The sequence below is a fragment of the Maylandia zebra genome, linkage group LG20 (genome assembly GCF_041146795.1).
Source record: "Maylandia zebra isolate NMK-2024a linkage group LG20, Mzebra_GT3a, whole genome shotgun sequence".
NCBI classification, from domain to species: domain Eukaryota; kingdom Metazoa; phylum Chordata; class Actinopteri; order Cichliformes; family Cichlidae; genus Maylandia; species Maylandia zebra.
In genome coordinates, this window is record NC_135186.1 from 170,429 (window position 1) to 185,632 (window position 15,204).

At 41.7% G+C, this 15,204-nt stretch overlaps 1 protein-coding gene across 1 annotated transcript; it reads right to left on the minus strand.

The window, feature by feature from the left end:
• Window positions 1-493: 493 nt before the first annotated feature.
• On the minus strand, window positions 494-14,813 carry si:ch211-117c9.5 (sodium- and chloride-dependent creatine transporter 1). The gene is made up of 14 exons (XM_004558907.5): window positions 14,112-14,813; window positions 12,513-12,809; window positions 9,182-9,313; window positions 8,763-9,099; window positions 8,358-8,490; window positions 7,081-7,215; window positions 6,862-6,965; window positions 3,915-4,039; window positions 3,693-3,805; window positions 2,758-2,898; window positions 2,208-2,310; window positions 2,019-2,119; window positions 1,771-1,941; window positions 494-1,549 (listed from the first exon to the last, which is right to left on the minus strand). The coding sequence occupies exons 1-14, from the start codon at window positions 14,140-14,142 to the stop codon at window positions 1,421-1,423; spliced, it is 2,052 nt and encodes a 683-aa protein (XP_004558964.1). The 5' UTR covers window positions 14,143-14,813; the 3' UTR covers window positions 494-1,420.
• Window positions 14,814-15,204: the final 391 nt, after the last annotated feature.

The window sequence follows — 15,204 nt, forward strand, 5'->3', positions numbered from 1 at the left end:
ACTGTATAATAGACATGTTTATGACTCTTAATTAATGAGATGCTAACAAAATAAATGATGAGCCTGCAGGAACACTGATAAAGGTCTAAGCTATTTTTTTAACTACCTGGATGTTAACTAACGGTGGTCCCTGAGGACCACAGGTGTATGGAAATCGGGAGGACATTATGAGGGTTAATGAAATGAGACCAAACGGAGCAGCAAACTGAGGTTAAACATTTATCTCCATAAAACAAACAGTCCAAAGACCACTGAATGACATCACAGTGACTTCATCCATCTTTTACATACTAAACAATCGTCCCGATTTCCATACACCTGTGGTCCACAGGGACAAAATGTCCCAAGGACAACACAAAGGTTAAAATGTTGAAGACATTCAGTTGTTGAACATCTATGGAGTTTGTTTTTGTTTTTCTGTACTTTCTGTACATATCTTATTTGAATAAAAATGAATGAGAATGTAAATAAAGACCCATAAAAACACATTACATCCATCTTTATCTGGCCATTTATTGCATCTCATCAGGCGTCACAGCAATTCTCTGTCATCCCAGCCTCCTGCTCTTTAAACAGCTCACCCAGAGGTTTCTCTCCTTCTCTTCACATGGAAATAATAATCATCATCCCCTCCAAATATTAACACTGATTCACAGACCGTACAACACACTGGATACTTAAGTTAGTTTATAATACATAGCTGGAATTGGTGGTGCATTGCTTGTCATGATAATTTTAGTTTTTAACTAATGGAAGTTGTTTTTTTGTACAGTTAATTCACAGAGAACAGTTGGCAGGAAACAATGGCTGAAGGCAATGTTACATATAAATGGAAAATACCATCGCCACAGACCGTGGCCCACGGTCTAACGCAACACCCGTTCACACAGACACGCACACACGCACGGGACATGGGTTATAAACACAAGGGCACAGGCATACGTGCATCTACACACATAAGCATTCAGACCGTGGCATTATCAGCAGCAGATATGAGGTCTTTAATTTTAAAACAACTCATCAGACTCTTTTAAGTTTATGCTCATTGAAGATGGCATGACTGCTTGGGTTGAGTGAGGCTGTTAAAACGTGGACAGGAAGGCGTGGAAAGGGAAGATATTGCAAACTACAAACTACATCACACAGACAAAGCAATACAGGACAGAACAGCACAAACGCAGGAGTGGGACAGAAAGAGAGGGGCAAGCCAGCGAGGTAGAGTCAGAAAACAGAGCAGAGGGTATATCAGCATGTGATGAATACATGGTTGTTTTTCTCCAATCTAATCTTTGGTCCATTGTCCAGGTCTTTCTTACAGTTTTAAAGTGGAAGGGTGTGTAATTAATCTGTAAGTTTGTTCGCGTATGTACGTGTCTGCTGCTGTCAAAGATGACCCTTTTGTTCTGTGGAGCTCAACTCATCAGATGACACTCTCAAAGAGCAGCGTCCCCTTGGTTCCTGCAGGGGGCAGCAGTTTGGCCTCACTCTCAGGGGCCAGGTACTCCAAGTGATGTCTGCCCCAAACTGGTGTGGTTAGGTGCTGCCAGCGCTACAGAGTAAAAACACAATGAGATGGTTTTTTTGGGACGGGACGGACAATTTAGTTTTCTGCAATAAGTCCTCTTTAATGATTAATGAGGAAATCAGTTGAACAAATAACTCATAGATGAGTGATGGCAACATCCAAGGAGACGCATTCCTACTGATCAAAAGTAAACAGAAACAGGAGAATGCAAGTGAACAGACATGCCAGCACCCATGAACACTGACCTCCCGCAAAGATCCTTTGCAGCGCAGTAGTTTGTAGAGAACAGTGACAGGGATACAGAGCATGGAGGATAGGGCCAGCGCCCAGCCAAGTGCTTCACCCCAGATGGGGTATGTGTACACTGTGTTGTAGGTCAGGGGCTTGTAGTTAACCACATGGAACAGGAACACTCCCTATATGAATGCCAAGATATTACTAGTTTTCCACTTGCAGATACAGTTTACTTAAAAAAAAATGAAGTAGCACGTACCACACAGACAAAAGGTGTGATGTAGGACCAACACCACTTCATATAGGGTAGGGGCTGATAGCCGATCATACGAGCCACATCGTCCATGAAACGGTCTGCGCCTGACAGGGTAATGTAAGGATGTTGTGAGAATGCCCTGGACAGTGCAGTTTGTATAATTTGTGCTGTGTTTGTGCAGCGCTGTCTCACCATACACCCATGCAACCACCACACACTCCCAGAAGGCCTGCCACAACAATGTGATGCCACTGGCAGAGTAGTAGTCAAACAGCTGGAAGACATACATCCCTCCCTGATAGAAACGGTGAGAGCAGAAGACCATCAGAACCATCCTTTTAATAATTCATAACCCATTTCAGACATGCAGTTCCTTCCGTTAATCTTTCCACAAATCTAAAGTGAAAGCTACGTCTGAATGACAGAATGCATTCACTCTAACAAATTTAGGAGCACAGCAGTGGTACAAGGCTAAAAGGGCCAATATGTGAGCAGTTGGTTTCTAAGAGTGGTTTACAGTTCCAATTACAAGTTCCAACAAGCACATTTTATTATTAGTAAAAGGAGGTTATGATGCAAATGTTGAGAAGCTCCATAAAGGACACTTATCTTTACTACAAGACTGGTAAGAAATTAAATCTACCTAATTAGAATAATTAGTAATCTACAAATAGCTAACTAGAAAAATACCTAATTCTGAAGAATACAACTAAATGACATTTAGTCAAAAATTTGACTTTACCTCAGTAACCATGGACATGTCAATGAGGAAGCAGATGATGCAGCAGATGGCAGCTACTACCTCTCGCCGAAGCGAGCCCAGGGCAGATTTTGGGGGCAGCATGTCCATGATTCCCGTTATCAAACCCTCAACCCCGACAAACTGGAAATGAAAAAGAGGGAACGTAGAGGAACAAAAGTGAATGAGAATTCTTCGACTCTGTGTGTGTTAGTATTTTTGTCTGATATCACAGACACATTAAATATCACACAAAAATATCCATAAAGGTGCAGAAATGAGCTAGTTCTTGTTTCCAGTACAGAGGTGGACGCTGTGTCATCCCACCAACTACTCTATAAACTCCTCTTTCAGACAATCGTTGTACATCAGATGCAGTGAAGTGACACTTAAAAGTTTGCAAGTGAGCATTTTATCATGAGCCGTCTCCCTGTTAAAGAATGCTTATGCGTATCTCTTCGAAACATATTACAGCAACCATAAAGAGTGGAGCAGATAACAGCTGCGAAGCTATTTTTACATTATTTAACAGAGATGGCAGGATATTCATAGGCTATGCCAGTTAAAAAAAAAAAGAAGGGAAAGAAAAGGGAGAGAATTGAAAATGAGAGTAAATGAATGGAGAGCAGACAGACGCTCTCTGTGTGAATCACACAGAAGCTCATTGACAAATCCCTGGGCTGTAAAACAATGGATGTAGGCAGTGGCTCAAACAGACACACAACAAACAGGCAGCTGAGAAATGCAATCCTAAAACTGGTATTTCAGGCTGTTTCTGTCTCTCTTTGGTGAATGAAAGAATGATAGAAAAAGAGAAGGAATTAGATTGACACCAAAAAATAAAAGCACGTAAGATTCAAGTAAAATTAGTATATATCTTGTGTAAGATGAGTTCTTTCTCCAAAATTATGATATAAAGGAAAGTCAGTCATTAGTACCTGACTGTCCAGCCCCAGTATGAGTAACATGAAGAAGAAAAGTGCTGCCCAGAGCGGTGCCAGAGGCATCAGAGTCACAGCCTTGGGATAGGCTATAAAGGCCAGGCCTGGACCTGCACATTAAGAAACAGAGCCATCACTGTGGACATGTGGCTCTCACTGGTGATGCTTATTACTTAATACAAATTGCACAGCGTTTCAGGGGGGAAGGTGTATTCATACCACTCTCGGCTACTTTACTGATGTCCACTCCTTGTTCTGTAGCCATGAAACCCAGCACAGAGAATACCACAAAGCCGGCAAAGAAACTGGTTCCACTGTTGATGAGAGCGAGCACAAATGCATCCCTACACAGAAATACAGAGAAGAAGAAAAAAAACAAGGCAACTATCACATAAAATAAATGAAATGAGATAGAAGGATGCATTATATTGTGCTGTAACATAAGGCCTGTGTCAGAGACTCAAGACACTGGCATAGAGAGTAGAGATGGGCCGGGAAGCTAAACTGGGGATCAATAGCAATTTCTCTAATAGCAGATGTTGTCTTTGCAGTTGTCAGGTGGAGAATAGAGAGCAAAGAAGCCTGTCTCAAGGTCACGGATGATACAGAATGAAAGGAAAATATCCGATATCTATGATGCAGTGATGTTAGGAGATTCGAATGAGTATTATGTCAACAACGTCTCTGTTATCTGCCTACACGGTGAGCAGGATTCCTTTGTTTATTCTGACAAGTCTAACCAAGAATGCTGACTGATATGAAGAATGTACAAACAGCAGTTGCATTGTGATGATTATTATAACACTGTTACACAAATGCTTTCAACAGCAATTCAGTCCATTCAGTCAACACTATCTGTACGAATCTGAGGCAGCGCACAAAAGCATGTGTGTGGATGTAAACAATCAAAACAAGTCAGAATGACAGTTTGTTTTAAGAAAGCAGTCCGTAATAAGACCCCACCTGTTCAAACAACTTAAAGTTATAATAATAATGTACACTTTTATTGATCCCCGTGGGGAAATTCTTCTCTGCATTTAACCCATTCACTCAGTGGGCAGCCACCAGTGCAGCGCCCGGGGAGCAGCGTGTGGGCATGGTGCCTTGCTCAAGGGTACCTCAGGGTAGCCGTTCAGGGGATTCGAACCCCTGGCCTTCCGATCACGGGGCAACCGCTTTACCTACTGAGCTATCCCTGCCCGCTCTTTATGGAGCCGCTCTTTGAGGCTGTAACTGTCATCACACACCAGGAAACATGGCTGTTAAATGCTGAATTTAAAAAGTTATACTCAACATAACAGAGCTGCTACCATCTATCTAAAACCACGCCTAACTTTACTTTTGTTTTTTAGCTTACTATTTATGTGTAAACACTGTGTAAGTATATTCAGAGGATCCAATCACTCATTCTAATAAACTACTTATTTTTTATAAAATACTAGAACTGTTCATCTTTTGGTTATTAAAAAGTGATGTTAACTTTATCTACAATAAATGTCTAAAACTTTATTTACATTTCCTAATATTCCACAACTTATAGATGGACTTTCAAAAAAACTGTATTTTGTCTGTCATTTATATCTGTTATTTCTTTATTTTATATGAATTTTTCCCTTGAAGACTTCACTCTGTGTCCGTTTTTGAAATTCCTGTGTTGGCTAGCGAGGCAAAAAAAATACATACCTGTATCTATACCTGTAGCACGCTTGTAAATGATTAAACTTTTGAAAAAAGCTCAATAAGTGGTTTATCAAGCTCAATCCAGAACAGGTTATCGCCACAGGCTAAAAATAAAATAATTGCCAGCATCACTACAGGGGCAAATTTCACTGGCCGGTTCTCACCCCCTTGCATGTGTGAGGTTTTTGCCCTCATAGCCAAAAGGTTGGCTGGACCAGGACTTTGGTGCAAAACAGTGTGCTGTTTCTTTGCAACTTAGGCACCAGAAACTGCTCGATAAAACTGCATTTTCCTGTCATAGCTTGAAGAGATATGTCAAATGATCATAAATATTAAATGATATATATGGAAATATCCAGTTATTCTTGCTTGCATCACTACTTGGCTGTTTTTGTGCACAGCTAGCATTCTTAGGCTGTGTTTATATGAATCAGCAGAGGAATTATTGCATTATGGCCAGGAATATGTTTTGCGAGGTCACAAGGACTGTGACCTTTGACTGCTATATTCTAAACAATTCACACCTGAGTCAGTAAAAGATTCTCTTATGGCAGTGTGTGCACTTTGGGGCATATAAGTGGTGAACCAACAGGTGGAGATGCTGATAGTTTGATCCCTAAACAGATCATTAATCAAGCTATGTTTGCTTTACTTTTAAAGCAAGAAATCTGTAACCCAGATGCAAAATATACTACATGCTGAACTCTAAGAATAGCTTATAGAAATCTTGCCATCTATTTCTGGGCCTACTTTAATGTGTGTAAGAAACAGGGCTGAAAAGCTCTCATGTGAACTCATTTTTCAACTTGTGGTCAAGAGAGGAAAAAAATGTGGCCCATACCGTTAAGTGCCCTCTAAATAAGTACGTGCTTGAGATTTACAAAAATAAAATCCTTGTTACTACTGTGTAGCCAAATACCTCAAAAGGCTCTTAATAGGTTTACGTATCTGTCTCTTCTGGCTAAACATATGCAAGCTTACAAACCAATGAAAACTTTCATTGAAGCCATGTGAGAGTTTTCATTGAGTGCATACTTGATATTCTACATTTGTTGGAAATGCATAAAGGGGTGTTTGCTTGAAGATAAAATAGATCTCTTATATATTTACGACTATTTATGACTGTGAATCTTCGATCAGACTTCTAATGCACAGTGTTTTAGTCTAATAGTCATAGTGGTGTTCAGAGAAAAGATCAGATCTTACAATAAAGCATTCAAAGTGCAAGTGAGGGAATGTTTCAGATCTTTTTGGGTCTTCATGTGATCATTAGCAAGGTCAGACTGAGGTTGCGCTTCTCCCTGTCATTGGGTGTATAGTGAAAGAAAGCCTATTTGTAGTGGAAATACATTTTTTTTTGGTTTATTTTAGTACTGAAGTCCACAGTCACATGAAGCAGAATGCAGATTCAGGCTATGACTTTGTGCTGATTTTGGCCCCCTTTCAGTGACAGTAGCGTCTGATTCTATGTTGTGTATAAACTCACTGGTAACAGTTGTTATGGAAGCGATTGTAGCTACCCAGCGCAGTCAGGGCACCTAGTCCGATGGCATAGGAGAAAAAAATCTGAGTGCCGGCATCTATCCACACCTATTATAGAAAAGACACGTGTGAGTAATTTCCCCCCAAATTTGTTTTGACTTACATTTCTTAGATGTCATTTGAACAGTTCTTATCCAAAGCAAAGCTTATGCAAAAGTTAAACCTGTGCTTCTCCCAGTTTGGACCAGTCTGGTTTCAGGTAATAAACAATGCCATCCAATGCTCCAGGCAGAGTGACCCCATGGGCAAGAAGAACAACCAGAACCAGGTAAGGGAAGAGAGCTGTGAAGTACACAACCTGCAGAGAGATAAAAACAAGACCTGTTAAGCACACCTCTAAATACTTTTAGGAACATTTCTGGGACATACTTGGGGTGGGGAGGTCAAGTTTGAAGACTGTGCAGTAACTTGCATTGAGTGAAAGGAGAAAACTAAACAGTTGGGCCCCTCATATTAAATGAACAGGTTAGCTGGAAATGCTTAATGCTTATCAACATGGTTCATCAGCTTATCTAGCTGGGCCTAAGCATGTTTTTATCACGTTGATTAAACAATTACCTGCTTTGCAAATACTCGTGTCATAAGTAGAAGCCCATTAGGTCCTTCCTGTAGTAGATGTGTAATGAGGCCTGTCATATTACTTTGGAGAAAAGGTAGCCTGTAAATGGAAAGCCAGATATTTTGTAAACCTCCTGCAATAGCAGGGGGTTTTGGCAGTCCTTTTCAGAATGCAGTCTTTGTCACATTATACAGAGAAAGTCACAGCTTGCTACCTTGCTACCTTATAGAAAAATCAAGTCCAAGCTTCAGTATGGTGAGAGCAAAGCAGTGAGAAAGCACATATTTGCCTTGATCTAGGGGAGAACATGGACAGAAAAGCCCCTTTCCAGCTTTCAAACATGGTGGAAAGTTACTAATCGGCTTATAGCTGGCTGGCTCAGTGGCTTTCATTATTTTTCCCCTCTTTCTATGAGCTTTGGCTACTCTGGAGACACAAGTATGCAAACACACACATCTCAATATGCTACAGCATAAGGAGATTCAAAAGAATGAGGAATGGGCTTTTTTTTTTATAAAACGGAAGGCTGAGCAGTCTGTATGCGGAGTGTTACATAATAAAGATTTAGGGATTGCAGCCCGAGTGAAAAGATATACAGAATATGACTAACTTTTAAAAGAACAAGAGTATGCATATATTTAGAGTAATTTGTGTTTCAGTCTAGACACTGATCCCCACATTACACTAAAGCTGATTTGGGGTCAAAGGGCAAAAATGCTGCAATTATTTAAATCTTTCCATGAAGCCGTTCAAACATTAGACTGCACTCCATGATCCCTGACAACCTTTTATGTGCAGCATACTAACGGATATAAATATTAATCTGCACTCAGCCCTGTAACATTATGTATTTTGTATTGCACAGGCAGAAAATACTTTACCTTGCCAGTAGATTTAACTCCTTTCCACATACAGAAGTAAACAATGATCCAGGTGGCTATAAGACACAGCACCATCTCATAGCTTATATCACCGGGCTCGTGCAGCCCTCCAGACAGACGAAGCACTTTACGTCTAGAAGAAAGAACAAAAGATGTGAAAAACATTGTTTCCAAACACAACAAAGACATTTAAAGCTATGAGGTAAATAATGTTCAAATATAAAGTGCACAGCTGGATTTCAATTGAAACTATATTTCCTTATACATCCTGCAAATGGCATATAAATGCCAGCAAAACTTAAAATAAGATGCATTTTGCAACTGGTAAAAAAAAAACCTGTGTGCACAGCCTTAAAAATGTACTTAAAAACTGCAGAAAGCCTGCTTAATCAAGGGATGACATACTCCCAAAACTCAATGACAGGAGAACGCAGGCCCTCAGCATCCATGCAGCTGCCATTGAGGAGGAGCTGGGCTGAGGAGAGGTTCAGCGGAGATGCGGAGGAGAAGAGGCTGGAGTTGGTGGCGGCAGACGATGGTAGAGCAGGCTGGGCAGTACTGCGGTTGTGGCAGGTGCGTCGAAAGTCCTGTGTACAGTTGGGGGTGTTCCAGGGGTGTCCGCAGGTGGCCCAGGGCAGTGGGTTAGTGAAAGAGTGAAAGAGAAAGTAGAGGCCCCACACCAGGATCATGATATAGTAGGTGTTACAGAAGAACACGATCACCATTGAGGCCAAGCCCAGACCTAATGAAGGAGGAGAGGTGAGCTCTAAATCAAAAAATGGTGGCTAGATTTATAGCTTTTCAGATAAATGTGTTGCACGTACCTTTAAAGAGGGGTGCGATGTTCCAGGCAGAGACCCCTCCCTGCTTCATGAACTGTCCCAGGGCAATCTCCAGGAAGAAAACTGGGATGCCCCCGATGAACACAATCAACAAGTAAGGGATCAGGAAAACCCCTGCAACACACGGCACTCATATTCATCACGGACAGGTAGAAACAGTGTTCAATACTGTACTATTGTAATATTAATATTGTTTAATAAACACAATGAATGCCTCATGTGCTAAATTAAACAACTATGAGAAACTTTGGAGAAATACATTACTTAATTTTTTCATGTTTAAAAATGTAAATAGACCAAGGACTGACTTTGAAAAAGAAAATTAGCAAAGCCGCACTCCCACAGACGTTATGCTAGGAAGCATATTTAGAGACAATTAAATGCTATTCATTAATATCTTCAAATCTTCAACTAATTATATCATTAACATTAAATTCAACTAATTCATATTATAATTTATTCTAATTTCAACTGCAGAATTAACAAATTCAGGCTCTTTGAATATGTGTGACAATGAAACAGGCAGAAAACGTGACATGAAAGTCATGTTTAATGTCTTTAAGAATGTGCACACACACCAACAAGGCTCATCGTAATTAAACGTTCAGCTCAAGAAGAAACGGTTAAAAGGAGGAAGAAGCAACACAGAACACGGGGGGGGAGTCAGGGAGGAGGACAGACAAGCCCACAGATAAAAGCTGCGCTGAAAGTCAGTGTGGGAGACAATGTCTCCCGCGTGCAGAGGCAACTGCACTAGTTTGTCCTTGAACTCAAAAACTGCAAGGTGAGGAGACAGAAAAATGGGAATGTGAGACGACAGTGGACTCAGATGGGAATTATTAGTCCTGATAGAGACATCTAGGACTTGTTTTGTTTTGATCGGCAGCAGCTGGCTCAGAGCAAGTGTTTTCTATAAATAACTTCATTTTGAATTCTCACACTGTAGCCTACTCTGATGAGGAAGAAGAAAACATAGCAAAAAGGTGCAAAAAAGGCAGCACAAGGAATTTACTTCCCTGTATCTACCTGCAATGATTTGGGTGGAATAGTAATAAACATAACTCGGTTATGCCACCACAGCGTGCAGATGGGAGTGGAGTCACATGACCAGCTATGACGCAGAGCAGAAAGAGGCCAAGAAGAAAGGAGGGAAAGATGGACAGATTACCGGAGAGGCTGGCAGAAAAATTGGGACATCAACGTGTCAGAGGTTCAACAAATAACAAAAATGACACACAAAGGCATTGACCTGGTTCGCTGTGCAAATGCTTTACAATTTCTCTCTCATCCGCTTCATTTTTCTTTATGTGATTCTCTGAGAGGAGAGGGCTGTAGCCATATAAGGAAACATTCGTGAGCGAGAGTCTAAGAGAGAAAGGGGTGGGAGACTGAGAGAGATGCAGAAAGAGGAAAAGAGAGAGAAGGGGAGAAAGATGCGATAGGACGACTGAATGGAATGAGTGGAGAAAATTCTTGTGCTGACATACCCAAACAAATTGGCCAAATCATCACGCAACTGCATCCTTAATAGGCTTAAGTAAATCCTCTCTAATCATAGCTAAACCGGACACATCAGGCCTAACAGCTGGGTTACAAATAAATCGATGAGATTGTCTGGGCAATAATTTTGTGTATTCACCTGTTATTGTCTCCAGAGGAGCGTGTCCTTGTTTCACCAACAAGCAGTGCTCACTTAAAGCCTCAGCTCTTATCGGATACTTTTTGTTGAGTTACAAGGTGTACCCTGGGTTGGTCAAAGGTGGAAAGTGAAGTACTATAGCGGATGTTACTGCGCTGACGCGGAGGGAAAGGACGGGGCGCAGTCACAGGACGGTTATTGTGTGACATATCCATATGCCTCCTTATCAGCAGGCGGGTGGGAAAGAGCACCTTTGTTTGTCTCATGAGCGCTGGGCAGGAACACAGGGGGGTGGACTGTGTGAGGCAGGCTATTGTTATATGATACCAGAAGGTGGGTATCAGAGCCACTCGTCACAAGACACATATGTGGGAGACAAAAAGGGCTGGACTAAGACACACAGTCTCTCATTTAGTTTTACTTCAACTAAACACCTCATAATAAAATGAAAAGTGGGTAGGGCAGAGATAAGAGAGATAAGGAAAAAGTCTAGGCCAAAAGCTGCAGTCAGGTCAGGTAACGAGGGAACAAAGTTGGCACAGATGAAAGGAGGACTTGGAACAGCTCAAATAACATCATATGCCAACATAAGGAAGAGGAAGATCGTAGTGCAGCTCGGCCTAAGTCTGCCTATGAAGCAACAGGCAGCTATAATAAATATGGCGATATCACATGATGGGGCATGGCTTTTGAGCTACGTGTTCACAGCCACGCAGGCCCTGCTTTGTCTAACTTTATCTCATCGCATTGACTTTCACGGTTGTCCTTCTGCCTATCTGAGTTTATTTTCACTGCTGAATGATCGTTCAGTTAGAGGATCATACTTTAAAGGATTACTGAGAAACTTTGTTTTTTCCCCAGAATCTCTTTTTTAAATAGACGTTTCATTTTGATACCAAGCTAATTGTAACTCGTAATCTTTTTTGCATTAAATAATATTTTATAAATAGATACACAGATGGATAAATACTTTATTCATATCACCATGGAAATTGTTGAATTTCTTGTTGCTGAATATTGTATTCATAGTATTTTAATAATTATAAAGAGGTCAGTAAGGACTTAGTCCCATGGTGGTTTCGTGGCTAAATGGTGGACTTTTTCACCAGCATTGTGACCCTCAGGGCTGATAGCTGAGCCACCTTTTCTTTGCTATACAAGGGCAATTATCATGGTATAATTTTGGTATAATCTTTGCAGATGGCACCAGTAGTGTGAAGTGAAGGAGCTCCTAAATTGGTTATTTTAAATGATGCATCCATGAAGAATGCATTAAAAGAAAAGAGCTTCAATGTATTCAAACTGGACCCTAACTTTCTCTTATGGAAGCTTTTTTCTTAGTGGTAGCTTTTTTTCCTTAGCTTTTAATACCAGTCATTTATCTATTTTATGCTATGGCTGGAACCTATCCCACCAGACAACAGTTGGAGGATAAAGGGTGCCAGTCCAACAGAGACATCTACTACCAATTTAGAATCGCTAATTAGCCAAACATGCGTGTCTCTCATCTGTGCTAGGAAGATAATGCATACGGAAAGCCAACCAGCAGGTTTGCACCTGTAACCTTCTTGCCCTCTGCAGCAGTGTTAAACACAGAGCCACCATGCTGCTGCTCAGTCATACACACTTAACGTTTTACTCAGAGTACATTTACACAGTGCTCTGGGAGCTCACCTCCTCCATTTTTGTAGCACAGGTAAGGGAACCGCCACACGTTGCCCAAGCCAACAGCAAAACCCACACAGGACATGATGAAGTCCATTTGTCTGGTCCAGGTTTCTCTCTCCGCTGCTGGTACTGTTACAGACCCATTTCCAGCCGCAGTATCGTCCTGGGTCTGCGTTGGGCCACCCCCTCCGCCGTCATCGCACCCTGAGCCCACCCCAGGCACAGGCACCAGAGGGCGAGCTGATGCGCTGCCCTCCTCCTCAGACAGTATCCCTGCGTCCAGCTGGGGAACACTGATTTCACCTGGACAGAAGAACAGGGTTGATTCAAAAACAAGCACAAAGATATGGAAATGACTAAATGGCATTAATATAACAACAGCATAAAATATTACAACACATCATCTGGCAAGTATACAGTTTCAGATCTTTACATCACACGTCAGCACTGGGGACAGACAAGCTCTGGTCTCTTAGGCCACACTCGTGCTGAATAGAGAGAAAGAGAGGCTGCACGCTTTCCATTCATTAAAATAGTCAATGCAAGCTTGGCCAGTTATTACGTACTTTCCCCCCCAGCGGTAACAGGAGTGTAATACATCTTAATATACACATACATGAGATTTGTTTTTGCAAACTGCCCACATTCAGTTGCAGTTATACTGTCATCACTGCACCCTCCCCCGATGTTCATTCTCTCTGTCTCACAGACAGACTGATTAGCGTGCTGCGGTACAACACGGCATAAAGCCGCCTCAAGGTACAGCTCAAGCTCCCCTGCTACTTACAAAGCTTTTCTTCTTTCTCATGCGCCACTCAAACACAAATGCAACGTGGCTCTTAGTGTCTTTCCACAATATTAGAGTGAGCCGCTCTTTGCTGGATTCAAAGGCAGCTGAATCCAGATCAGAGCAGTTTTGAGGGGGTGTGTGAGCAGAGGATGAGAAAAGAGTGGGGAAGGTAAGGGATGTGAGCATATACAGAGCAACCTCTCTTTTAAGGTTGCTCTGTGGTTGAAGAATCATCTGTGTGAGGAACAGCTTCCAGTCAAGAAAAAATCTGCCCTTAAATAAAATGGCCATGCCTCAAGGACATAATGCAGAGACAGCTGAAGTTTTTAAAATGCTTGGCCAAGAAGGCACCTGGCGGGCAACACAGGTATACACTGTCTGTCTTCACCACAGATCTAAGTATTTTGCATCATATCCTTGAGGCACATTAAATTCATAAGCTGAACGCTGAATGACTATACCCTGACATGAGGGTCTTCTGTATTCACCACCAGTGAACATCTCTAAGGCTACACTGGCTTAGAGATGTAGCCTTAGAGACTCAAATACCCTTAAATGACTGGCTTCTGGTCCCATGTTTATTTATATTTCCTCTCTGTACAAGCATGATGCAGTAAAATAATAGATTTGAAGCAGGTTAAGCGCAGCTGGTGTGTGGAAGCTTTTATCGTCATCCAATAATGTTAAAACTGTGGCAGAAGCAGGGATGCTTTAATTCACCTACTTGTGTTTATGTTTTTAGCTAGTGGCTGACTCATATGGTACCCTACCTAAGAAGTCATTTTTAAGCAGTGGACGTCGTACGTCATACTCACCTTGGCTGTTCTCTTCCAACTCAGGTGACATACTGCTGAGTGGCGGCACAAAAAAATGTATATATATATATATATATATATAGATAGATAGATATATGTATGTGTATATATATATATATATATATTTATATTTTTTAAAAGCGCAAGCTGGCTGTTTTTATTTAGCCAGAGGCAGCTGAAGTTTTTAAATGCCTGGCCAAAGAAGGCACCCGGCGGGCTCAGAGAGGCAGACAGGGAGATGCAACCACACTGTTCAGTGCTCCAGTTGTCTCTTTTTTTCCTTTTTTTTTCTTTTTTGATCTTCTGAGTTTGTTATTTCTCCTTCTTGAAAAAAAATCTCAGTTTTTTTTTTTTTCAATTGCTTCACGTTGGAACCCCTCAGCTCAGCCAAGAGATGGAAAATTTCACAAAGCGCCGCGGTCAGTTCAGCCGTTGACAGGAGGAGATTCAAAAGCAGTCCACGAAGCACTTGAAGGTAAGCCTGAAGAATCTCATGGATAAGAGCTAAATGAAAATTATACTGCGCCTTAGGGTAATGATTTTTGTGTTTAAATCGCCCAGTTACAAGTCCATTATCCCGAACGGTATGCCGCAATTCGACGGACGAAGAATGTGACCTGCTCCGCTGTCCGTTAGCTGTGACCGACGCTTCCCCCGCCTCCTCCCGCCGTCAGCTGACGTGATTGGCTGAGGAGAGCCCAGTGCGGTGTGCACAGCATCAGCAGCACAGCATTACTACGGCATGTCATCCCGGCAGCGTGAGCCTGTGAGTCCTGAGTCAGGGCAACAGAACCCATATCCGTAGATGCGTCTTCACAAGCATTTGGAGATCCGCCACGACAGTGTAGAAAAACAAACAAACAAACGTAAAAATGTTTTAGGTGGTTCCGAGATCCAGCCGAGCTGTGCGTGTTTACAGCACGCCAGTCAAAACGCTAGAATTCTCAGGTGTGTGCACACTCAGAGGTAGCCTACGCATTTAGATTTCTCTAGAAATTCAGTTTTATGTAATCGCCTGCAGATTGTCGTTCACTGTCACTGTCAGAGGTATTTCTGCGTAGTTACGGATCTGCTTACCAAGATACAAATCTCA

Bases quoted from the DNA above. Each gene is read 5' to 3' on its own strand.
- si:ch211-117c9.5 (XM_004558907.5), bottom strand. From the start codon at position 14,142: ATGTCACCTGAGTTGGAAGAGAACAGCCAAG. The intron at 12,810-14,111 runs GTGAGTATGACG...TCTTCTGTCCAG, and splicing joins GTTGGAAGAGAACAGCCAAG to GTGAAATCAGTGTTCCCCAG. The intron at 3,806-3,914 runs GTATGAATACAC...CTTAATGTGCAG, and splicing joins CAGTAAAGTAGCCGAGAGTG to GTCCAGGCCTGGCCTTTATA.